General features: G+C 42.7%; 1 protein-coding gene across 1 annotated transcript in view; it reads right to left on the bottom strand.

Moving 5' to 3' along the window:
• SORCS1 (sortilin related VPS10 domain containing receptor 1) overlaps positions 1-27,379 on the bottom strand; it is a 630,164-nt gene that overhangs the window by 166,809 nt on the left and 435,976 nt on the right. The window contains exon 6 of the mRNA XM_061636065.1: positions 204-268. Coding sequence (XP_061492049.1) covers positions 204-268 — 65 coding nt within the window. The remainder of the gene's footprint in view (positions 1-203; positions 269-27,379) is intronic.

Raw genomic sequence — 27,379 nt, 5'->3', positions numbered from 1 at the left:
TTCTATTTCTATATAAACTGTATTTAGCTCCAGAATATCATGAATTGCAACCTACTTGAGAATAGCTTCAGCCACACCAAACCAGATAGAAATGTGCAGCTGCCATTAGATCTCTCTAATGATATCCTAGATTTGGATGCACCCTGTATGGCTAAGCATTTACACTTGCAATAAAATGACAACAAAGAAGCAAAAGAACTTACGGCCATCCACTGTCTTTGCCTCCAAATGGACTATGTCTGGATCTTTACCAGTGCCCATTCTAGACCTGCAAAGGGAGAAACCAAAGCTGTAGTATTTGTATGAAGAGATATATGGAAGATTTCATAAAACATTGTGTCTATTTGCATAACTGACATACTTAATGAGAAAAAAATTATAATTCGTTTTACAAAATAGAAAACAAAGTCCCCATTAATTTTCAGGCAGGTTATTACTACACATATTAAATGAATAAGAGATGCAGGAATGGCTAGGAAATAAAATATAATGTGCTCATAGAATTAGCAAAAGCAAAATATAATACACTCAGCATAATATGTGAATGGAATAAAATGCTTGGTTGGATACATTTAAATAGGTTCATATAGATCTACTTTTAAACAATTCTCTTAGAGAAGCTTTGTGGCCATTTGCACAATGTCATATATTATTTATGGCTCATCTCTGGATACTAAAAGAGCTGAATCCCAGTATTAGGCAGCAGCATCTGTGGAAAGGGTGGGGAACCCGTGGCCTTATAGGCTAGACCTCCCAACATCATTGGCCATTAGGGTTGCCAGGTCAGAAGTATCCCAAAGCCTGAGATTTCAGAGGCGGGCCCTAGTGATGTCAAGGGGCAGGTTGTAGTGATGTCACAGGGATGGGCATTAGTAATGTCACATGAGTGGGCCTTAGTGATGTCACAGAGGTGGGCCCTAGTGATGTCATTAAGCATGATACATGAAGCATCAACCACAGTTGCTTGGAGTATACAATTCAAACAAAAACATTTCTCTGATTGGAAATTAAGATAGAAATCTTAGCTAAAAGATAGAGCCTTGGTAGGCAACATTTAATCTAGCCTACTTGATTCTGGCAAGAAGGACTGAAGTGCCCTTAGGCCAGCCCAGTCACCAGAAGGGCATTGTAGGAATAAAGGAGCCTAGTGTTATGGAGATGTTAGATAGGAGCACTCAGGAGTAAAGATGGATGCCCCTGAAGGCTGCAATTCTAAATACACTTACTAAGACCCATAGAACTCAATAGGACTTACTTCTGAGTAGATATGGTTTGGATTGTGCTGTTGGTAAAGCTTGACTAGGGTTTCTCTGCAAAGATATCCACATCCAAGCAGGGTTGGCAACCCCTGCCTGGAATGCCTACCTCTACCTTTTAACATGGCTGCTGCAAACTTCTTTACAGATTGGACCCTTCACATCCAAAAGAGGCCTGAGAAATGAGGAAGAGTAAGAAGATTCTCTACCCTTTTCTGTCTACCTTGTGGGCCGCTATAAACTCACTTTGACAGCCAACACAATTCCAGTGAGTAATAACTGACAGAGAAAACACACAAGGTTTGATCTACCTTCATAGACAGCAGCTTGGGAACAGCCACACTTCCCAGTATGTGAATTCTCTTTTACTACTATTGGGCAAGAAATAAACCGTCATGTAACCAACAAGGTGTATCATCAGTGGGTTTAAGGGGACTGATCTGAGCGCATGGAACCACTGTTGTTGCATCTATGGATGTAAGGGAGTGAGGTTAAAGGTAAATGAAATGCAAACAAAAAAAGAAAAACAGAAGACAGTGATGATTTCCTAAATGCAATACCATACCAACAACAACAAAATCCCTATGAGTAATACAGAAAACTCAGCATCCCACAACCAGTCAGGATTCCTAACCAAAAACCAAAACTAAAAATATCCTGGCAGGCAATCAACCAAGGTCACAGAAATCCCCATGCAGCACAACCTGATCCAGGGGCTGCAGTTAGTGCAGAATGCTATGGCACAATTGCTGACAAGAATGAGACTATCAGCACATAATACCTCTGCTCTGAAATCTGCACTTGTTGCCGATTTGCTACCAGGCCAAGTTCAAGGTGTGCATTCCATGCTGCAGGTGCCACATAGTACTTGTTCTGCTCTTGAAAAAAAATCAGTCCTTTAGTGTGGCAGCACCTACGCTTTGAACTCCCTGCCTATTGACATTAGGCAGACACCTTCATTGTATTCTTTTCAGCACCTGCTAGGCAAGTCTACCCAGGCAGGTAGAAGCTATTGTGTTTTTTATCTGTTTTTAACTCATTGTTGGTTTTATTATTTTGAATGCTTTTAAATACCTGTCTTTAACTGTTTTATTTTGTTTTAATTCCTTCTGTAAGCCACTTTGAGATTTTTTACAATAAAGAGGTAAATAAATGTTGTAATTAAAATACATAAATAAATGTTGGAGTCACTGTGGCCCTTGGGTCTCTTTCCACTTTTAGGAACAAAGGAATCTACCTTATACTGAGTCAGGCCATTTGATACCATCTAGCTCAGTACGGATCACATGGTCTAGCATTGGCTCTCCAGGATTCCAGGAATAGTCTTTTCCAGAAATTGAATTTTGGACCTTTGCATGCAATGCATATGCCCAGCCACTGAGCTACAACAATTCCCCTGTTCAAAAACATATCTTTTAAAATTGTTCTTTTCAATTCACTAATGAATGCACAACATACCTAGGGCAGATCCACACCATTTATTTAAAGCATATTCAACACACATTTGAAGCATATGAATCTCACCACAGAATCATGGGAACTGTAGTTTGTTAAGGGTGGTGGGAACAATAACTATGAGGGGGAAACTGCACTTCCCAGGATTCTTTAGGGGAAGTCATGCACTTTCAATGAGAGTTGGATGTGCCTTAAATGTATTGTGTAGATCTACTTAATAAACTTTGCCTGCTTTGTAAATCATTTTAATTATTATTTTTTAAATGGAAATCAGCTATAAGGTTTACTGGGTGACCATGGGCTACTCACCATCTCTCAGCCTAATCTGCCCCTCATGAGGAAAACAACAGAGGGGAACCCTGAATACCCCAAGGAAGAAGGACACACTTAAAACGTAGAGGAAGTAATAAAGAAGTAAAGTACAAGCATAGTGTGAAATCAAATAGTTACCAGGATCTGGTATGAAGAAATATTTATATAAGCATGACTGTCAAAGATGTTTATTATTTACACAACCTGTAAAGATATGTGCAGTGTATTCCTATGACTGTTTACTCAGAAGCAAATCCCAATGTATTCAATGGGGCTTACTCAAACAGGGAAGTGTGCACAGAACTACAGCCTCAAGCGATAAGGAACACTCACCCAACCCAAAATTCAGAATCATGTCACTTTAAGCTGTTTTGCAACTGTATGTACTTTTTATGCTTATTGGGTTTAAAAGGGATTTACTTCTTGTTATGAGCTGCCTTGGTTTCCAATCAGCAATCCTACCTCACAAAGTTGTTGGGAAGACTCCATACACACACACACACACACACTGGAAATGTAAAAATACATACACCCCATATAAAAGTTTATTGTCAAAATTGCAGAACATTTTTTTAAAAAAATCAGTATTAGTTTCCTACATAATAAAAGCAGTGATATCTATGTAAGCCCTGCCTAATTGCTTTAAGAATAGGATTGGAGGGAGAGAGAAAGATTTACAACACAAACACAATCCTTTGCTATGTTCATTCAAAAGTCCCATTAATTTACAGCACAATCCTAATCATGTCTACTCAAAAGTGAGTCCTATTGAATTCAACGGGGTTTACTCTGGGTATGTGGGGATAGCATTGCAGCTTTACTCCCAGAAAAGCAAGTATTGGATTAAAGCTTCATATTGGGAAGGTTTTCAAAACACTGACCTCTTCAACAGCTCAGGAAAATTTAAACTTGTTTGACTCCTACACGCAGGAGAAAAAGACTTTTGGTACTGCTGAAAGCTATCGTTTATGAGATTTTCAGATAAACAGGAAAAAACAATAGTTTTCTACCTTTGCAATGGAGTCTAGGTATTACCTGGATGCCCAGAAATCCCTTGTCAATCACAACCCTGACTTCACTTATTGGCTACAAACTTGAAAGGGAGGGGTTAGAGCAGCCAGATAAGAGATGATTTCACTGATGTTGCGGGGGGGAAGTGGCTGATGTTTTGGTGTATATCTCATGAACCAGACCACCCAGAAAGTTTTTTTTTTTAAAAAAAGAAAGCTGAGATTCCAGAGATTAAACTTACTCACCAGGAGACTCAGAGAGGACCCCAAAAATCCAGAGTGTCTGAGCAAAAACTGGACACCTGGCAACCCTATTGGCCATGCTAGTTGAGGCTGATGGCAGTTGGGGTCCAATAAATCCAGAGGGCATAGGTTTCCCAGCCCTGATCTATAAGACACATATCCAGAATTTCATGCTACTTATGAAGAAGCTTCTAAGTTGCCACCTTTCCAGAAATACAAAGAATCCCTATGATCTTCCGATCACTTAAGGAAACATTATGTGACAGCAGAACTTTGGTTGTTAGGGTTTCTCCAGATGACCCATTTATTCAGCATCCATTCTGATTTGCTTGCACAAAACTTACACAGTGATTAAACTATGACTAGTCTTTCTTGAGCTTCTTCCGCCTGCCCATTCACTGCCTACATCTCTCCTGTCTTTTGCGGCTGCATGGGCTGCTACGCATACCCATCGCTGCCATCAACCAAGATGGAGTTGGAGGCTTCAGCCCCTTAGGGAAACCTTGGCCGCCATCTTGGTTAATGGCAGTCCTGCGCATGCAGCCCACGCAGCCTCAAAATACAGGACAGATGGGTAGGGGGAGCCAGCGAGCGGGCGGGCAGAAGAAGCTCCCTCCCTGCAATCCGCAGCAGCTACTCTGCTGCAGATTGCAGAAAAGGAGCACTACTCCTCCCCCACCCTATTGAGAGGCCCCTCAGGGGCCTCTGTGGCTCCAGGGGCCCTTGGCCAGGGCCCGACCTGGCCACCCTTTGGGACTGGACCTGGCAAGGGTGCTCAGAATTGTTGAGATGTTTCATTTTTAATGAAGAAGCTAGAGTCATTTCTGTAGTTCATTGATACTTTAACAAAATCTAAATTGTGGTTAAAGAAAAAGACTTAATCCCTTCAATTACTTTTGTTCAACAAACACATCTGGAAGGCCCTAGCCTATGAGCAGAATTTTATGTGGAAGAACAAATACTGATCATCATTTCTTACTAGATTTAAGTGAATAAAAAAAATGATTAATGTTGACAGCACTATATTTGCCAAAGCCTAACTAAATTAGGTATTCTATGGGAAGAAACCCTGAAGCTTTTGAATAATTACCTATTGTCAGTATTTGCATTAGAAGACTCTTTGCTTTGGGCATAATTCTGTTCGGAAAAGAAAAAAAAGATATTTATTAAACTTATATGGAAACATATACAGGATACTGACCCTGAGCTAAAAGAAAGTAGAAAGGCCAAAGGCTGATTCCAGCAACCTCAAATAGGCACTAATGAGAGTTTTCACCATGACTAATTGTGTATGTGTATGATTTTTGCTGCAATTCCATGTGGGAAGGGAACGGAAAAGAAAAACTTGACTTCCCTCTGTGCTGCTGTTGTCATCAAAAACACATCTGCCTTTACAATTAAGTAAGCAAGCAAACAAACAAAACACTTATGTGACTGGCAGCAAAGCATTTAGCATCTCATAGAGTTAGGCCCACACTCACTATGCTAGCCAAGCACAAATGGCTTGGTTCCAGGATGCTAAAGGACCACCTCCTCCCATAGCAGCTTGTCCAATGTCTAAGATCTGTGGAGAGGCTCTCCTTTGTGTCTTGACTCCCACCTATGGTAGAAGCACAGTTGACTGTGAGAAGAGACAGGGCTTTATCAAACAGTGGAATGCCCCAAGTTTGGATGTTTTTTATCTGAAGTGTAAAAGATGTGTTTTACCAATAGTTTGTTTTCAGTCTGTTCTGCCTGCTTCCATCATATTTGCTTTGATCACATGGTTTTATGATATTGTGATTTCAGTTCTTGGTATGCTGTTGCAAGATCACAGCTCTGATCCTTCTCCATGCTTGCTCAGGTCATGTGCACTGAAAGTTGCTGAATCTATTTTCCATGCTCAGGGAGTAAGCCCCTTTGGAATGATGGAGTAATTGGGGGATTTAGTCTGGTGCTAGAGAAACTTCCTTCTGCAGTCCCGATTCTGTTTCTGCTAAAGGATAGTTACAGACATAAAAGCCATAAAATATGTCACCTGAGAGACAAAATGGCTGAATTTGGGCAACACATGTATAATCTTTGTGCAATATTACTCTGGCTCCAATGTAGCAGTTCAGACCTACAGCACACTTGCCATAGCCAGGCATTTCATGCATAACATCAATTGTCCATCAGAGCTACGTATTTGGCTCATTTGTTCCATTTGTCTCATCTTTTCATTTTCTAAAGCATTCTGATTCCTTTTGCCTTGATGGCCAAATCAGGTAGGCTATATGAAAAAGCCACTGTTTGCTGGATCTGGACACCATGACAAATTATGCTTTACTCAAACCAGGAAGGAAGAGGTAGAACTGGACTGTGGCAGGCAAGAAGGGAGCGTGTTTGCCCCAAACCTGTCTGCCATGGTTTGTCTGTCACGTGAACCAATTCAATGAATTATGACACTTAGCTGTTGATATTGTGTGTCCCACATGAGTTGTTCTTCAGGAAATCCAACAATAGCAGTCAGCAGAGCAGTGGCATCCCCCAGTCTCCTGTTGCCCATGTTGCTGTTGCTTACCTGGAGGTAGAGGGGCAGGTATGAGACAGCGGCGAGATCAGTGTGGTTCAAATGCACCAGTGGAAACAATCTGGTGCTCCTGCTAATGTATTTGCACTGTGCCGATCTCACAGTTGCTTCCTCCCATCCCTTTTAACTCTTGGTAGACAGCACTGACACAGGCAATCAGAGGTCAAGTGAGCACCACTGCCTCACCCTGCCAGCCACTACTGCAACCCAGTCTTATTACAACCTGTTGAGCTGTAGCGAGCTAGCAGTAAACAGGCTTGTGCCATTGCAAGTATTGATTGATTGATTGACATCCCACCCTTCCTCCCCGTAGGAGCTAAGTGGCAAAACATGCAAGCCAACTTAGGAATATGGTTGTGTCCTACTTGCCATAGCCTTTTCGTTGTTTTGTTTTTGTAATATCTAGTTGTGGCAGGAGGAAAAGCAATGGGGCCAGTCTGCCAATCTTTAGGATTCAGCACTGAAAGCCATTAGAACTATTGTAAAAAGTTGGCTCATGATTTCCAAAACTTTACAGTACATTTGAGTTATAAACCAGTGAGGGCTTTGGACTAATTCAGAGATTTTAGTTCAGTTCATCATCTTGCCATTATACCATTATCAGAGCTTGGAAGTAATTAGTTACAAAAAAACAAATTACTTGTAATTCATTACTTTTTTGAGGAATGAGTGGGTATTTTCTTTATATTTTGATTGTAACAGAACGAGGAGTAATGTTATTATTTTTGAGGAGTAACTGTAATGTTTCCAGCATTACTTTGGGGCATTACTTGGGGGGGGGAGTAGGGGAAGTCTTCTGCTCTTCTGATTTGTGGATGAAAATCATGTGCCTCAAACTGAGCTTCTGTGCAGCATTTTTCTTTTTCCCTCATGCTCTGTGGATGGGTAGGAGGCGACGAGGGAGGAGGTGAAGAGTGAGATGGGGTGGAGTAGAGAAAACAAAACAATTGTTTAAAAAATGGATGGTGGAAAAGAATGGAGTGGAGGGAGAAAGGAGCCTGAGGACAAGAACATGGATAAAGGAGGAGAAGGGGGCAGCAGCAGAATGGAGATAAAGAACTGAGGAGATGAAAGATGACAACATCTCTCTCTTTCTGTGTGTGTGTGTGTGTGTGTGTGTTTGTGTGTGTGTGTGTGAATACTGTGCACTTGGCACACAAAGTGGCCTCCACTGCCCTTCTGGCTAATTTGCTGCATTTGCAGTGTTTTAACTTTTTTGCATCTCAGGGAAAATGTTTGCTTGGGTGAGTGTCCCTTAGTTGGTGGCAGGGCAGGGTCTGGGAGGTGGTTAAGTGAGAGAGATGCTTGCTGGTTGAGAGTGTGTGTGTGTGTGGGGGGGTTGCACTTGGTTTGATGTGCAAAGATCTGAGTGGTAACCTCTGCCTCCCTTCCCAGCTGAGAGACCACCATTGCTATATTATGGATAAAAAGAATTATTCTACTACCTCTGTATGTATGTGTTTATTTTTAATGTTGTTTTAGGCAACTTAGGTGTGCAGCAGCCAAGACCAGCACTTTGTAGGCACTCTAGGGTGTGTTTTTTAAGTAACTTAGTTGTAATTGTAGTGATTTCTTTTGAGAAACGGTAAAGTAATCAATTCCTTTCAGAACAATTGTAATTGTAATGTATTCCTTTTTGGGACCATGTAACAGTAATTGTAATTTATTCCTTTTAAACAGTAATCTTCCAAGCTCTAACCATTATTTAACAGACTCATTAAAATACATGTTAGACCATACGAATGCAGGTGATATTATGAGGATATTAAGGATAATAACTATTTTGCTTAAACAATTTGCACACACAAGTCATTTACTGTTTGGAAAGTGATTTGAGGCCTTTTTATATCAGCCACATTTCATTCAAATTCACTTTTAAAAATGCAATGCATGACTTGACTAAACAAGCTGATTCATTTAGTGCTTTCATGGCTAACCCAAAGTCTAAAAATCATTCAGTTTTGTCCAACACTTGAAGACAGGGTACATTTTCTTACAAATTAGTGCTACCCTTTCTTTCGCTACATAAATGTTTATTTTTATGGTACAAACTATGTATTTCAGGACCATACTATTCTGAAAGTACTAGAAAGTAGATGCTCTTCTATACTAGATTTTTCAATTCACATTTTTGGAGTTGGTACAAGTAGTAGGTCACAACTCATTATCATTGTCATTTCCACCTCTGATACTCTGAGTTTGTCCATCATAAGTGGCTCCAATCCAATGTAAGACTGTTACACAACTGCAATAGAGTGGTTGCCAAGGTGCACTTATATTAAGCCAGATCTTACTAACTACACTGAGTCCCTATCCAGGTCTAACTGGAATGCATTGTGCAAGCATCACCTGTAAAGCCCTACACTGCTTTGGCCAGTGTGCTTGAAGGAATACACTGGAACACAGGAAGCTGCCTTACTGAGTCAGACCATTGGTACATCTAGCTCAGTATTGTCTACACTAACTGGTAGTGGTTCTCCAGGATTCAGACAGGATTCCCTTCTACCCTACCTGGAGATACCGGGGATTGAATCTGGGACCTTCTGCATGAAAGGTGGTTGCTCTACACTGAGCTATGACCCTCCCCAGGCACTATGGTCAGTAAATGGGGATCTGTTCTAGATTCTGTCTTTCTGGGAAGTGAGATCACGCAGTAAATAGAGTAGGGTCTTTTTTAGAAATGGCAATTTTGTTATGGAACAGCTCCTCCAAGGTGCCCATCAGGAGCCTTGCATGTGCAATTTGAGATGCCAAGCCAAAACAAAACAAAATCTTTGGCTTTTCAGCATGTTTTAATAGTTAATCTTTCTTTTATATTGTTCCTTTTTATTGACAGCATCTTCTTCATCTGTTTCATCATTTTAAACATTTCATTTAGGGTTTCTGAATAGTAAGGTAGTTTCTAACAACCATTATGAATGACTAAACAATGGGAAAAAGGGTGTCAGGGATTTACTTGAAACTTTAGGCTTCATTTTAGACATGGAAGAATGCAAAAGAACTTCAGTGAGGAGAGTTTTAGGCATAGGAAAGGCAAAAAACAGATTCTACATTCCAAACAAAGCATTTGCCTCCCACTTTGTTTTAAATGGGCTGTGAAGCACCCTTGATTTGTTCTGGATCTGAACTGGATCAAAAACAATTGTACATAAGAGTGTATATGTGGGCTTATCTCAAACACTCATGTTGGCAGTGAAGTCTGACACAGTGATGCCTTTCCTCTCATCTACACACATTTGACATAGCAGAATGACTAAAAAGGGCTTTCATCACCTGTGCATACATGCAAATTCACTCTTGCTCACAGTTAACTCTGTCTGAGGGCTCATCCAGACGACTGTAAAATGTGTGACATGATCGCTTTGTATTTTCATTATTTTTCGGTCGTCCATATGACGTCACGCGCTTTTGCGCATTTTCGCATGGTTAAATCCGCTCCTGCAATACCGCAAATCATGCGATTTGCTTTTTTAAACGGGGAATCATCCACTGTACCTTCAGGCGCTCGGATGCAATACCGCAGACTTTACAGCTGTGGGTGTTTGATGGGCGGTTCTTGGGCAGTTCCCCATATCCCTTCCCTCATTCTCACCCAATCACGTACTTCCACTGTTGCACATGTGCGCGAATGTCCGGGGAAAGCCCGGGAAAAAGGAACCTATCAGAGCAATGGTGTGGTGTTGGGGGAGCCCCCCTGCAACTTCTACTGCACAGATGCAAAAAAGTGCATTTGCGCAGAAGCAGCAACTGCGGTTAATGTTGAGCCAGCCTGCAAACTGGGCAGCTGTTCAGGGTGAGATCTGCAATTGTGGTTGTTTGTAAACTTTTTCAAGGGAGAAGATATTTATCTTTGCCTAACCTCCACCTCCCACCCCTCACCCCCTGCATCAAATGCCCTTCTTGAACGTATTGGTCTTTGCTTCCAGGCATCCAGAGTCGAGGGGGGGGAGAAGAAATAGAGGCTTTCCTATTGGATTACAGACACTCACGCACCCTTAGTCAATTTCGCTTTCCTGCCTGCAAGGCTACTCTCTTTGAGTCTTGTCAATTTCAACCACAGCCTGCAGGTTCTCCCAGCCCAGCTGAGCTGAAAAGCATACAGTGGCTTTTGTGAAATATTGCAAATACAAGCAAAAAACCCACAGGAATTATTGGCATATAAGTGGTATGCTAGAGTGTCTCAGCCACCCGCAACCATAGAGACTGGTGGTCTACCTTCCTAGACATGACACATCGTTACTTGCTGTTCTGGAGAAATAAGTGGAATTGCAATCATGTGTATCTCCGGAAACATTAATATGTGTAAAGGTAGAAAAGCATACAGTCGGTTTTGCAAAATATCGCAAATACAAACAAACAAAAATACAGGAATTATAGGCATATAAGTGGTTTGCATGTTTCTTTTATCAGAGGGAACACCGCAAAGCCTGTGCTGGTTGCTTCAGCGCAAATTGACACAGCAGCACGTGGGGCTGTTTGCTCACATTCCCTGCCCGAGCCAAGAGTGGCCACCCGTGGGGGGGCTGTTTGCTTCCCTCAGGGGCAGCGTTCCTGCCACCCAGCCACATAACAGTCTGGGGCTGAACTCTGCAGTGAATGAACCCAAGGGTTACGGGGGGATTCACCCGGCGATTACAAGCACTGATCCCTTGCACTGCCCACAATCCCTCTGGATGGTCAGGGGCACCTGGAGACACACCCCTGGCCAGCACTGCTCCAGAGTGGTGAGTTACAAGGAACGCCATTACAGCCACTACTACCAAACCATCAGGAAATTCAAACTTTCGTGCTCATATGTTCAAGCGCATGCACCTTGTAGTGCTTTGCTGCAAAGGGGGAGAGGAGCATACGTCATATTTTTGCGGACCAATTGGTTGATGGGGGGAGTGCTATGGGCGGAGCTGGGAAAAAGCGAGAAGAAGTACGGGTCCTCTCGCTGCGTGTGTGGGCGCAAAAAAACCATTTTTTATTGGGAAAGAGAGAACAAACAGGCAAAGTGAGGACTGTCAGATGACGAACCGGATATGGAAAACATGGATTATCCCGCTCCATTTGGATGAGCCCTGAGAGTTGGCCATTTGGAACTTCCTTTTAACTCATACCAGAATATGGCTCACACATATCAGGGTCAAAATGAATATAAAATTCACTATTCAAAGAAAAGGTGTTAAATCAGCAATGGATTTAATGTGAAGCTTTAATGTTATATGGTTGTGTGCATGGTTTTTTTTAAAGGACTATCAAATCGTGGTGGAATAACAGATTAATAATCAATTTACATGCAAGGTATATCTGTTAAGTAAAGCTGGAAATGGAATCACAAGACATAAACCAAATCCTGTCTCTTTAGATGTTTCCCTTTTCAGAGACTTTGAAATGTCACTGGTTTATCTTTCGGGTGGCATTTTGTCTCTTTTTAGAGCAGTTGACAGTATTACTTAATAAATGCTGTAAAGTCCCATAATGTTCTGATGCAGATAACAGACAAAGCACTGAGGAAATAAAGAAGCATGACAGAGGAGGACGTGATTTGTATTCAAATCTAGCAAGGCAATACAGTGCCAAGTTGTGAACTGACAAAGATTCTTTCAAATGGAAGCAAAGCAAGCTATTCTCTCCCACAACTGAGAAAGACTTTGGATAACATATTATCCATAACCTATGATAGTTGCACCTTGAAGTTTAGTCTCACAAAAACAGTTTTCCTACAGACTTGTAGTCGTCCTTGGACAGTCTTATGCAAAGAAGTCATACGGCATTCCAAAATGGCAACAATGTGGATCCTTCTGTTAATTAATTAAAAATACTTGCATTCCATCTTTCCATTATAAAAATACCCAAGGCGGCTAACAGCAGAGCAGAACACAGTAAAACAAAACACCAATAAAAAGTATTATGTCAAAACATCACATATTTGTGATGGGCTCCTGCTGGGAGGAAGGGTGGGATATAAATCAAATAATCAAACACCACCACCAACAACAATAATAACAATAATAATTAAAAGCAGCAGGTAAAATGTTTTGGAAAATTACCATCACGGCATTAGTCTGACAGATGGTGATTTAACTGAAGTCAACAGTGTTTGGGCAAAGTGAACTAACTGAGCACTATATCCTTAAATACACCCCACTTTCAGACTCCCTACTTTGTCTTTCCATTGGAATATGAGAAGCCCTGTTGCAGGCTGGTGTTTTAGAGCGCTGCCAGTGAGCAATATATAAACCTGTTTAATAAATACTTTTGTGGACCCTCAAAGTATGTAAGATTCAAACAATAGAATGGCCAAGAGGGGAATGAACACAGTTCTCCCTGGTCCATGTCAAGCACTCTTGACCTAAGGAATGGTCTGAAGGCCCACAACACTGTTCAGCCATAGAAGCTAAGCAGGTTTGGCCTTGTAAACTGTCTGATAGATGAGTGTCTGGGAAGTACATATATGCAGGCCAGTAAAATTATTTAAAGAAAGAGTGGATATAAGAGGAAAGAAATGCAATACAATAGTGGTTTCCTTTAATGGGGAGGTGAGACACTTTCCTTCCCTGAGGAAACTGTGGCCCTACTGATTGTTGGACTCCCTACTACCATCAGTCTCAGCCAGCATGGCCAATGGTCAGGGATGCTAGAGTTGTAGTTCGACAAGATCTGGAGGGCTACTGTAAAGTATGCAACTAAATAACTGTATTTGCTTCCTAGGGTTTGTACACTGGATAATACCGTATTTAGAGAAGCTTGAGAGATTGGGAGTTCTGTTTATAAGAACTTGACTCTATCCTCTTGTCCTCAACCCAGCCAATCTTGTGCGTGCTCAGTTAGCCCACCCAGTTTTTGCAAACCATGTAAACACTAGTCACTATCTGGTTTTGTGTAGAAGACATAGGTGTGACGATCCCACCTTTGGCTCCACCTGTCAGGTTCCCACCTGCTTGTGGCTACCGCCTTTCACTAGGCACCGCCTCAGGACACCACCAGTCAGGATCGTTTTTATTTTTTCTCACTCCGCTCTAGCATAGATCTCTCAAGATCCCACTGCTAGGCAGCACCACTAGTCACTCCCTGTAAACAATACTGCTAGAGACTTCACCTTAGTCTCCCTATGGCTTGTTACTTTGTGTCTGGGTGTCCTTGCTGTCCACAACCCCCCCCCATATCTTTGTCTATAAAGCATACAATCCTGGGTTGCTCTGGATACTTGACGATGTTACAATTTCTTCCTTCACCGCTGCCACCATTAGATACAGTTTCCCTTCAGCCTTGGTAATTACCCTGCCCTCCCTTCTGGTCTGTATATCCCCAGCCAAGGATCAGGCTTTTGGTAAACCAATAAAAGTATTTATTTGATAACACAAGGAAATAACAAGATTACTTTAGGAATGTTTAACAAGCGTACGGTTTCATATAGTGTCACTCTTATGTTTCTAGTTATATATATTCTGTCCAAATATCAGCCTAATACAATTCAAACCTCCCTCAGAACTCTGCCAACCAACCCATCCAAATAACTCTCCACTAACGACTCTCCAACAACTCTCACCAACCGACCCCCTCTCAATTGTCATCCTCCCATTTATACCTTCAGCCATTCAAACACTCGGCCAATCATCATCCAGCATTCTCCAGCCTTTCAACCCATGCTCTCCCCCCTCTCATTCAATTCACTTACCATATATCCCTTAATAAACCCGCACTTACCATATTTACAGGTTTTAACATATAAGGACATCACAATAGGCTACACAGCAATACCACATTTTACCTTTTCTCTGTTTCCCACATTTCTGGCTTTGCATTACAGCACTGAGCTGCCTTTGCAAAAGCTTCTGTCTGGATATATCTAAGGCAGGAAACTGGAACAAAGAACACGGTGCCAACAGGAAATAAACTAGTCCAGTGGTTCCCTAACTTTTTCCCTCATGGACCACTTGAAAATTGCTGAGTCTTGGTGGACTACCTAATGATTGTTCTGCCTGCTGTAGCAACTGTAATGTGTTGTGCTAGATGGTGTATGATTTTAATCATTTTTTTAAGACAAGCTACTGATCACCTAAATGATGCTTGGGGGACCCCAGTTTAGGAACCCCTAAACTAGTGATTTCTAGTCATCTCATCTGAGCTAAAATGCAAAGCCTGTAGCTCAAATAAATTATAAATAAAAATGTGGGCTTAATAAAAAAAATGAATCAAAGTACTTCTCTTTTAAAATACATATATTCAAATTTACTTATATTACTTATACTTTTCTGGAAACACTCATGCCCCTCTCTCCGAGATTGTTATATACTCCATTGGGGGGCACACACCATTGCCTGAGAAACACTGGTGTAGACCATTTCATTGGGGGATCTCATTAGCAAAGACCTAATATCAGACAAGAAGCTGCCATTCCTATTGCATTGTTCTATCACTTCCTCTGTCAAAGCCACCAACAGCAATTCTGAGAGGCAGTCCAGGATCAATTATCAGTATTACTTGACATCTTCAATCAGGGAACCAAAATATATTCCCACCACTAACCAGAGCCTACCAGTGAAACCAAACCTGTCAGGTGGTGGCAAGTAGGAATAGCAGCAGGAACCACCATAGACTGCCTCTGAGACCTGTTCTGCCTCCAAGCTTAGCCCTTACTGCCTTTTACTCCTGGCTCCTCCTACAAGCCCCACTTTCTTACCAGGAACTAGTACTGCAGAGTCCTGAGAGGCATAAGAAAGGGCAAGAATCAGAAATGGTCTGCTGGTAGGGCGGAGCCTCTATCAGGGCCAGCACCAGAGGGCAGCCAGGTTGGGCCCTAGCCGAGGACCCATTTATTTATTTATTTATTTTCATTTATAAACTGCCCATAACCAATGGCTCCCTGGGCGGTGTACAACATACAATAATACAATAAATCAACAAAAATCACTAGATATAAAATACAGATACATAATAACACTAAACAGTATTGAGATAACTAAAACATTAAAACATTAAAATATATAAAATGCATTAAAATGCCTGGGAGAATAGGAAGGTTTTAGCCTGGCGCCGAAAGGATAACAATGTAGGCGCCAGGCGTACCTCCTCGGGGAGACTGTTCCACAATTCGGGGGCTACCACAGAAAAGGCCCTGGATCTTGTCATTACCCTCCGAGCTTCTCGATGAGTCGGTACTCGGAGGAGGGCCTTAGATGTCGAACGAAGTGCACGGGTAGGTTCATAGCGGGAGAGGCGTTCCATCAGGTATTGCGGGCCCACACCGTGTAAGGCTTTATAGGTCAATACCAGCACCTTGAATCTGGCCCGGAAACAAATCGGCAACCAGTGCAAGCGGACCAGAACAGGTGTAATATGTGAGGACCGATTGGTCCTCATCAACAGTCTGGCTGCTGCATTTTGCACTAGCTGCAGCTTCCGAACCGTCTTCAAGGGCAGCCCCATGTAGAGTGCATTACAGTAATCCAGTCTAGAGGTCACTAGAGCATGAACAACTGAGGCGAGGTCGTCACCGCACAGATAGGGGCGTAGTTGGGCTACCAATCGAAGATGGTAGAATGCATTCCGAGCCACCGAGGCTACCTGAGCCTCAAGTGACAAGGAAGGATTGAAAAGAACCCCCAAACTACGAACCTGTTCCTTCAGGGGGAGTGTAACCCCATCCAGAACCGGATGAACATCCTTCATCTGTGCGGAAAAGGCACTCACCAACAGCGTCTCAGTCTTGTCTGGATTGAGTTTCAGTTTATTAGCTCCCATCCAGTCCATTATCGCGGCCAGGCAATGGTTCAGCACATCAACAGCCTCACCTGAAGAAGATGAAAAGGAGTAATAGAGCTGTGTGTCATCAGCATACTGATGGCAACGCACTCCAAAACTCCAGATGACCGCACCCAGAGGCTTCATGTAGATGTTGAAAAGCATGGGGGACAGAACCAATCCCTGAGGGACTCCACAATGGAGAGTCCAGGGTATCGAGCAATGCTCCCCAAGCACTACCTTCTGGAGACGATCCGCCAAGTAGGAGCGGAGCCACTGCCAAGCAGTACCCCCGACTCCCAACTCCGTGAGTCTCTCCAGAAGGATACCATGGTCGATGGTATCAAAAGCAGCTGAGAGATCAAGGAGAATCAACAGAGTTACACTCCCCCTGTCCCTCTCCCGACAAAGGTCATCGTACAGGGCAACCAAGGCTGTTTCTGTGCCAAAACCGGGCCTAAAACCGGATTGAAACAGATCTAGATAATCGGTTTCATCCAAGAGTGCCTGGAGCTGGCTGGCAACCACCCGTTCCAAGACCTTGCCCAGAAATGGGACATTCGCTAATGGTTGATAGTTGTTCAAATTATCTGGATCCAAGGACGACCTCTTCAAAAGAGGTCTCACTACAGCCTCCTTGAGACAGCGAGGGACAACTCCCTCTCTCAAGGAGGCATTGATCACTTCCTTGGCCCAGCTGGCAGTTCCAGCCCGGCTAGCTTTTACTAGCCAAGAGGGGCAAGGGTCCAGTACCGACGTGGTTGCACGCACCAGTCCAAGCATCTTGTCAGCTTCCTCAAGCTGCACCAACTGAAACTCATCCAATAATTGAGGACAAGACCGTGATCCAGGTACCTCAATGGATTCAACTGTCCTAACATTAGAGTCGAGATCCCTACGGACGCATGCGATTTTATTTTGGAAGTGCCCCGCAAACTCGTTGCAGCGGGCTTCAGATGACTCTGTGGTGTCCTGAGGGCCAGAGTGTAAAAGCCCTCGTACTATCTTAAAAAGCTCCGCTGGGCGGCATAAAGATGATCTAATAGTGGCAGCAAAATAACACTTTTTTGCTGCCCTTACCGCTTCTATATACAACTTAGTGGAGGCACTTACCAAAGCATAATTGCATCCGTCAGGAGTTCGCCTCCATCTGCACTCAAGCCTCCTCCTCTCTTGTTTCATCACTCTCAGCTCCGGGGTATACCACGGAGCTGTATGAGCTCTACATCGAAGGGGGCGCGCAGGAGCGATCGTGTCAACAGCCCGGGTCATTTCCGTATTCCACAGTTCGACCAGGGCCTCGACAGGAGCACTAGTCTTATCAGCCGGAAAGTCTCCCAGAGCCTTCTGAAAACCCAGAGGATCCATTAGTCTCCGGGAGCGGACCAACTTAATGGGTCCCCCATCTTTGCAGAGGGAAAGGGATGCCGTAAGCCTAAATCTCAGCAGGCGGTGATCTGTCCATGACAATGGGGTAGATGAAAAGCACCCCACCTGCAAATCACCATCTCCATGTCCAGTGGCGAAGATCAAATCAAGAGTATGTCCCGACACATGCGTTGGGCCAGTAGAAAATTGAGACAGCCCCATTGTTGTCATGGCGGCAATGAAGTCCTGAGCTGCCCCAGATAAGACAGCCTCGGCATGGATGTTGAAATCCCCCAGTACCAAAAGTCTAGGGGATCCCAACAACACCTCCGAGACTATCTCAGTCAGCTCAGCTAGGGAAGCTGTTGGGCAGCAAGGTGGGCGGTACACCAACAGAATTCCCAATCTGTCTCGCTGGTCCAACACAAGGTGGAGACACTCCAGGCCAGTCACCGCCTGGACAGGGTGCCTGGTGAGAAGAAAAGAGCTCTTATAGACCACGGCGACCCCCCCTCCCCGGCCCTCGGATCTACCACAGTGCTGGACCATGTACCCGGGTAGGCAAAGCTGGGAGAGGGCAACTCCTCCCTGCTCCCCCACCCAGGTCTCGGTTATGCATGCCAGGTCGGCGCCCTCATCCACAATCATATCATGGACTAGGGAGGTTTTATTATATACCGACCTGGCATTTGAAAGCAGCACTTGGAGATCCGAGAGCTGGCTGATAGGACAACCCGAAATCCTGTGGATATGAGGAGAACCGGAACAGGGTACAGACACGACTTGTCTGGGACGAGTTCCCCTTACCTGGCATGTTCTCCTCCTAACACCATTCCTCCCATTACCCGTCACTACGTTAATCGGGGCCCCCGAAAGTCCCCCCGCTACACATAAAATCCTCTCTCCCAGGCACATATTAAAAACACAGAAAATTAATACACACACACACACTGACATACACACAACACAATCCTCACTCGTACAACACAACAACATAAGACGACAAATAACAATGATGATGATGGCGGCGTCCACACTCGGGTCAATGACAAAGCAATCAAAGGCTGTAGCAGCAGCAGCAACAACGCCCACAACCAAAGCACCGACGGCAATTCAGTTCCAGGCAAGCGACAGATGATAACAGATGACAGATGGCTCTCCCTCCCTGGGCGGTGATGGTCCTCTTCCCCCTGCAGGCACTGGATCTCCCAAGCCCCCTCAGCCAGCCGGCTTATATATCCCTTCCAAAGAAGGGACAGATGGAACAGTATCAGGCACAGCTGGCTGAGTACCTGGGGCCTGGTCCTGCAAGGTGCCCACGTGCAAAGCAGGAGCCCAAGAAGGAGAGAGCAGAGATGTTAGCCAAGCAGCAGCAGCAAAGCAGGCAGATGGCTCTCCCTTCCTGGGCGATGATGGTCCTCTTCCCCTTGCAGGCACTGAATCTCCATGGAGCCTGAGGGGCCCCTGAAGGGTCTCTCCTTAGGGTGGGTGGGTAGCACTCCACTCCACGATCTGCTGCAGCATCAGCTCCCGACCCTGCCACAGATTGCAGAGAGGGAGCTCCCAGGCACCCCCCTACGACTGCACAGGCCTGCAACACCCACCCGCATGTCTCACTGACCTTTCTCTTGAAGTAAATGCTGGCCGCGCTGCGGGCACTTGCCTGCCATCAACCAAGATGGAGGCTGAGGCTTCCCTAAGGGGCTGATGTCCCTGCCACCATCTTGGTTGATGGCAGACATGTGCACACAGCACGGCCAGCATTCACTTCAAGGGAAAGGTAGGTGGGATGTACCGGGGCAGGTGCTGGTGCCCAGGGCAGGCTGGTGCCCAATGGCCCTGGTATGCTTGGCGCTGGCCCTGGCCTCTATGCTAGCTTTCTGGCAGTTGGGTCTCTGTTGCTTACTGGGAGGGAGAAACAAGGCAGTGGGGAGAGTGGTGTGATGCAAACAGTCAGGACCCTGCTCAACCTATGCTTTGAGTGCCCTCCACTGGGACACTGCTTTCCCCAGTCCACTACAATTTATCCACAGCAAGAAAGAAGAGAGGAAGCAGCTAGGAAACATCCAGGAATGTCTTAGTTACGGATTCACGATCACGGTAGAGGTCTTTTGACATGCCCCTCCATATTCATTTAGTGAACACTGAGAGAGTGTTGAGCAGAACTGTTCCATTGTCCCTGCCTCCTGACACCATATAACCACATGTTCCCTAGATCCATCCACCCCAATTGTCCATGTGTTCAGTCAAACATACAGGCATTAGGTGGTGATAGCCTGGGTGTCAGTTCAGCTTCCTCTTTCACTTAAAGAGATACATAGAAAGGTAATGTCTGTCTATACAGGTCTACAGTTTGCATATAATTAAGAACTCCACGGATCTTTAATGCCTGTTTTCTATATTTGTACAGATAATATTTTAGGCATACATCTAGAATACAAGTGTAACTGTGACATACACATATTTAAAAATACATGCATCATACAGGTACACATAACAGAAATCTGGAACTGGCTGTGCCTCCCTTCTGAATGTACACTTGGTGGCAACCCAGACTTTGTTATTGGGTAATGTAACAAATGGCCCTGTCATGAAAATCCAAGAAGACATCTCCCAAGAAGGGAAGGCAGTGTTGCTGCTCCTTTCACCCAGATGCCTTATTCAAAGGTCTGAGCCAACTCCCTTAAGTCCATCAAAGGTTAGCACCTGGATAGTGCTGAGCAGTCACACAGGTCACCTGGTCATAGTCTTTCCCACTATTAGGAGGCATATTGTATTTCAATTTAAATTATAGTAATTATTTCTAAATTTGCATATATACATTTAAATTAGCATTTACAAGTTTTCTGCAAATCGGTCACCACTTTCGTCTACTTTTTTGGTAATGCATTTCCTTTTTTTTTGGTGGCAATTTGTAAGTGGCTACCGTCTTCACAGCTCCCATCAGTTTGTGTTTGAGGGAAGGTACAGCAAATGTAATTGTTTTTTACAAGTTGGTCAGTTCGTGCACCATAAATATTTTGTCATTGTCCCATAACTGTGCCTTGAAAGAAACAGTATCACATTGAAGGGAGAGAAAGGCCATGACTACATTTGTTTCAGAAACATATGCAACAGCAAGGTACATTTTGCCCATTAGAAACTCAAAGAAAATGATGATCGAAAGGCCCTACCTTCCCCTTCAGTGTGTATACTCTTTAGTCCTGAAGCTGGAAATAAGGTATTATTTAAAATATATAGAACAGAAATTTTGGTTGTTTTAACCTTAGTTATTGTAATTTTAGTTGTTTTGTACTTTTTTACTGTATTGTATGCTAAGCTGGAAAGGTCATGAAGGGTGGGCATAATTAGAATATAGTAATGTCATTTAGCTCTACAAATAAGTGCCAAATAATAGCTCTGTCTGTAATGTACAAGTTTAATTCTAATATCCAAACTTCACTTTTCCTTCAGTGATCTCAAGATGGCATGCATGGTATCTCTCACATTTTTTATCCTCAAAACAACCCTGTGAGGTAGGTTATGCTGAGAGATGGTGGGTGGACCAAGAATATCCCAGTGTGCTTCATGGCTGAGCAGGGGTTTGAATCTGGATCTCTCCTGTGTTAGTCTGAAACTCTCACTACTCACTACACTGTACTGACTGATTAGGGGATCAGGAAACTATGACTAATGAACATTCAAAACTCAGCTGTGCGCCCAAGTATCTTAATGTTGCCGGAATATGATGGATCAAAATGAGTGATAAAGCTGTGTATAACATGTTTTGCCTACTCTAGACAAAACAGTAGCAGTGGACTTCCTCCAAGCAGAGAAACATGGCTAAGAAAGTAAAAAGCTCAAGGTCTACTTTGTGGGATTATGGGGAACTGTTTTCTTGAACCAAACTAGTAATTCACATTATGATTAGTGACTTAATAGAACCAGGATGAGCTCCAGTAAATTCTTATGGGCAAGATCACAGTTATCCAAGATATCTGAAATTCTGCTCACTAAAACTTCATGACCTGGGTCTGAAGCTCTTTGTGTATGATTTATAGTTTAAACATAGCCATAATTCACCTTTTCTTCTGCAGGTCTTTACACACACCAAAGCTCCTCTAGTTTTCAGTCCAGTAGGGAAAAGAGCTGATGTGGATTCTCATAGTGACATCTACTGTGTGTCTGACTTACGACTTTCATGTTTTAGTTATGGAATTGTCTGGGTGGAATTTGAAAGCAAATGGTGGAAGAGCTAGAGACCGGTGGGGGCGAGGGGAGGCTCTTAAGACATAGTCATTCCAATGGGAATCGCAAACTGATGTTTCTGGCTGCCTTTGCAGAAAATGGTTATGAAAAATGTAAGACCCCCTCTAAAGCTTCTATTACAAAGCTGCTTCCTAAAATTTTAATCAGCTTCAAACCTTCCAAGTCACAACGAGAGATTCAAAGCTTCAAAAGAATGTATATTGAGGCCCAGTTATTTTGTTTTGTATGGGTGTGTAATGAAGACCGGCTTCAAAAACAGATTCATTCCCCTTTCTTCCTTTATTTCAGAAATCAAAATGTCAACAGCATCTAGTGTGATGTGTTGAACTGGTAAGCTTTATCACAGAATCACAGTCTAGAGAGTAATACAGTCCAGAGAGTGAGCTGCTACAACCCTTCTAGTCCAACCTCCAGCAGTGAGGCACAGCCTTCTGTGTCCATACACAGAACACCACAGCCACAGAATAACACCGGAGAATATAATACCTGAGTTTAAGACAATTTACTGCCTGAAAACCACAATTCTGGTAGCTAAGTTTTAATGAATATACTGTATACAATTCAGCTCCTCCTCTGTCCACTGAATTCAGCGGGGCTTACTCCCAAGTACAAGGTTAGGAATTCAGCCTTAATTCACCTCCTACTGTGAATTTTAAAAACCAATGGAATGCATTATTTCATTACTGTTCTTTTCACATGGAAATAAGTTAGCTCTTCTTTACCTGTAGACTTCATCTGTGCTCCTCAGTTAAATCCTGAGCCTCTTTGTCAAAGTGGGGAGAAACTTCTGGATTAGCATCCATCCCATAATTTTTGTTTTAAAATCTTACCCTACTCCCAGCCAAATACCAATCTTTTAATACATAAATTAAAGTGCTATGTTTCAGCATGCACACAAACATAACTCCTTTTTTGAATAAAATATGCATTTATGAAATAAAATGTTGCAATAAACAAGAACATATATGTAGTTAAGCAGCATTACAACTGAGTGAAGGAGTAATCCATACAACCCATGGATGCAAAGAACAAAATACAAACAGGAAGCTAAATTATCCCTCCCTGATGCCTGAGTCAGGAGAAAGGAGACAGGATGACAGTTATACTGAACTGTGAAATCAAGGTAGTGAGATAGACTGAAATCCTAAGCCCATTTCAGGTAAAAGTTAGTCCCACTGAAGTCAGTGGAATTTACTTTTGAGCAGATGTGGTTAGAATTGCAGCCATAGATGCCTTTGTGATAGGCCATTAGCCACTTCGTAAACTTTGTCTTCACAGTGCAATAGCGCAGTGGCAAATTCAGAAGTGCAAGGTCCCTTCATGATAGTCATGTCACATCCCTCACAGCCATGCCCTTTTCCAGTTTTCTTTGTCTACCTTGCTCTCCCTGTCATCTCGCGAGTACACACTCTACTACAACAGACACCCCTGGGAGTCAATCAACATGAAAGGGGAGGCTGTGTGTTAACTCCTGAGAAAAGTCTTCAGAAAAGACTCACCTCTTTTTACTCTGATTGGCTCCAAGAAGTATGAAAGGACAAGGACTCTTTTCAGTGGCTAATACACTCCCTTCTCATGCTGATTGGCTCATACATAAGGACAATGCTGGGACCCTGCTCACCAACAAGTAATGAGTCCATGACCCCTTGTGATCTTGGTTGACCACACCCCTAGTCTCAAGACTCTTGCAGTTTTTGCTATAAAAGACTAACAGGGTTATCCTTCTGGAAATTTATTAACATTGAAAGAGAACACAAATGGAAGGTAATTGATTTGTAAATATCTACTGGTGGCTGAAATATGTATTTCTGTGGTGAACGATGAGATACATAAGAAGTACACATATTTCCACATCAGCAGAGGATGAAATGGAAGGACTTGTGTAAAATAAACCAATTACAACCGACAGGAAATACCAGATGAAAGCATGAATAAATGATGAAACAGACTGAGGTACATTCATACACAGTAGTGTAGTGGCAAATTCAGAAGTGCAGGGTCCCTTCATGATAGTCACACCACACCTCATAGCCACGCCCCTAGAATTTACCATCTCTTCAGCAATTACAGAATTACAGAACCAGAATAAAATTGTGTGCTTAGGCTCCCCCCCCGCCTGCTCAATTTTGCTCTCTCTGGGGGCTAAACTTTGCCAAAAATGTTTAGATTTTAAGAATTCTGAAAAGAAGCCAAGTGTGGGACTAGGATTTGAGAAGCCAAGGTACTTTGCCATAAAGCTCACTTCTCACTCACCCTAGGCACCAATCAGCATGAAAGGGGAGGTATGTGTTAGCTACTGAGAAGAGAGTTCACAGTGACTGACTCAGCTCCTTTCACTCTGATTGGCTCCAATCAGCACAAAAGGACAAGGAAGCATGTTGTTAGCCAATTGAGAAGACTCTTCTCAATGGCTAACACACTCACCATTAATGCTGATTGGCTTGTACATAGGGACCCTGCTGGAACTCTGCTCCCAAAAAAGTAAGGAGTATACAACCCCCCGTAACTCCAGACAACCCCTGCTCATACAGTCCTACTTACAGAACATAGGACATGGCTCCACCTCCTTTGCCAGCATAATGTGTAATCAGAGAACTAGTTGTCCTTCAGAAGAATTACACTCTTGGTTTATTTAACACATTTGTGTTAAAACCCATTTGTTTTCCCATAATAAAATAAATACCATGACAAATTCTAAATTATAAAAAAATATAATTATAAAATATTTCAATCCCATGATAAAATATCTCTCTATTCTTTTCCTCAATAATAAGTTCTATTTTCTTTGCGCCACTTAGGACTATTTTGTGCCCGGCCTTAGCCTAGGAATCTGTTTTTAATATCAGGACTGAAATCAAATCCCTTCATAACTCTCTACAAAATAAATAAATAAATTCCATACCAGATTTCCCCACCATCTCTCATCCTTGCAGCCATCTCTCTTTTCTCTCCCTCTGAAAACTGCTCTGTTCCTGGGAATTTTCACTGCCAGAAGCTTATTGCAACTGTTGACAAAATGCCTCCATATCTAGATGCTAAACAATCATTGTAAATAAAGGTACTTGAGAATCAGGGCACACATATGCCACCCACAATAACAGAAATAATTTTTAATAGCACTCCAGCAGCAAATTGGGGTAAAATCTGTCCAGTAGTCTCTGACTCTTCTTTATCAGACCCCTTAAGAACAAACAATAGTGTTACAACAGGAGGTTGGTTGGTTTGGATGAGTCTGTGTGTACCCTCCAAGCCTTTACAACAAAGCAACATAAACAACACAGAGGTAAGCGCTGAACATAATTACACATCATAGCTGCTTGGTCACAGTAAATAAAATACACTGCATTAATACAACTACTCCTGGAGGAAAAAACAAAACCAAAGCAACAATAACCGAGAAGCCCAGGTCACAGCCTGTAGGTTAGCTTTTACATTCTGAGCAGGCCACATTAAAAAACCTTCATGTACTACTGCTCAAATGTATCAAGCTCTTGTTTTAAAACCAATAAAGTTTTTTTTTTTTTACTGCCACTGGCATTCTGGAAAGGCTATTTCAAGACTGTAGTCCTAACATTTAGACACTCCCCTCCCCGAAACTCCAGTGTAACATTATTAATGGGCAGCTTAAAACTATTTCTTCTTTTAGACCTACTCTAATCAAAATTCTGCTCTTCATTTCTAAGCACATTTGCAGTTGCTTCTCTCCTTCTCCTTCTTCTACCACTCTGGCTATATTTCTCAAAAACTGGGTTCCTTTTTCATATCACTTATTTGCTTTGCCCAAGAAATTCAATAGACCCTGTCAGGTAGAGTCTTTCACCTATTATATTTACTTTATGAGTGTGAAAAAGTCTATAACTCATGGACAGCAATGGAAGGGAAGTGTCAGTGAGTCAAGCTTTTCTTTGCTGTAAAGATACGTAATCAAATCGGCAATAAAGATCATCCATATCTGGTATTTCATCATGACAACCATTTTCCAGCAAGATAATTATTCACTGAAAGTGCAGATCAATAAGAGGCTCATTTAATTCCTAAGTAGTTGTGGGAGCAAAATTTTAAAATTTACATATAGCTGGGGGCTGCAATTTATTATTGGTTTTGGTTGCTTCATGTTTGGAAGCTGAAAGGTGGAAGGCTGACATTCTGCAAGCACTCTAAGAAGACATCTTGTTTGAGCAACACCTCACTCTTTTTAATCAAATCCCTATGCAGAATTCAGGATAGATGAACAGAAATTGAGGCACTCAAATTAAAGACAATTCTGGAAACATTCTTAGCGTCTTATGTGAAGCATTTTGGTTTAGAACTACTAAAAAGTGTTTTCTTTTGTAATCAACATGCCATGCTTCACTTATTTCCATGCATTCAGCAGTCCCAGAGGTCAGTGTTTAAACCGGACTTGAAACTACTCCTCATGTTTGCTGAGTTAATTAAATCTTCAGCAATTCTTGGCATACATGCTGTATTTTGCTAGGGGTGCCCATCTGTATTTAAAACAATGGCAACAGCAACAATAATACCTAGCACTACCTATATAGCACTTTTATGAAAGTAGTCAACTCATTTTATATACATTATGTCCATAATTCTTACAGCAACCTTGTAAAGTAGGCAAGAGTTACTTTCACATATTAGAGATGGGATGGAGCTAAGGCTGAGAGGTATTAGCTTGCCCTCAGCATCCCCATGAGTCAAAGGCTGACTTGAAAGATACAAATGTAACATCCTTTCTCATACTTTTAATATTCATACACAGCTGTGTATGAATTGTGCAACTACATTGGTAGGACAGATTGCAAGAATCTTTCCCACAAAATCAGTATAAATTGCATAGGAAAAATCTACACAATTGTAACCGCTCACTTGGTTGCAACATTCATATGCAACCTCAATCTTCTAGAATCCACTCATGGAAAAGCAATGAATGTATGTCTGGGCCTATGTTGAAAGGGTACCACAGTTAAGTGTCCGGTACTCACCGCAGAGGGGCACATATCCCAGATATTACCAACCATCTGATCATACTTTGTGGGGGACTCATGGCCTCATCTCCACTCATTTTACAACTAGCACTCCACATTTCCTTTAGGTTTCTTTTTTCAAACCTTGGGATGCCAGCCATCATCAACCCACAACCACTATTTAATCACAGGGCCTAATCCTACTCAGACCAATTAATCCCAGCGTACAGCCACCAGTATCTT

The sequence above is a fragment of the Rhineura floridana genome, chromosome 7, assembly GCF_030035675.1.
Source record: "Rhineura floridana isolate rRhiFlo1 chromosome 7, rRhiFlo1.hap2, whole genome shotgun sequence".
In the NCBI taxonomy this organism is placed as follows: Eukaryota; Metazoa; Chordata; class Lepidosauria; order Squamata; family Rhineuridae; genus Rhineura; species Rhineura floridana.
The sequence above is the reverse complement of the archived record's forward strand: the minus strand, read 5'-3'. Positions and strand labels throughout refer to the sequence as shown.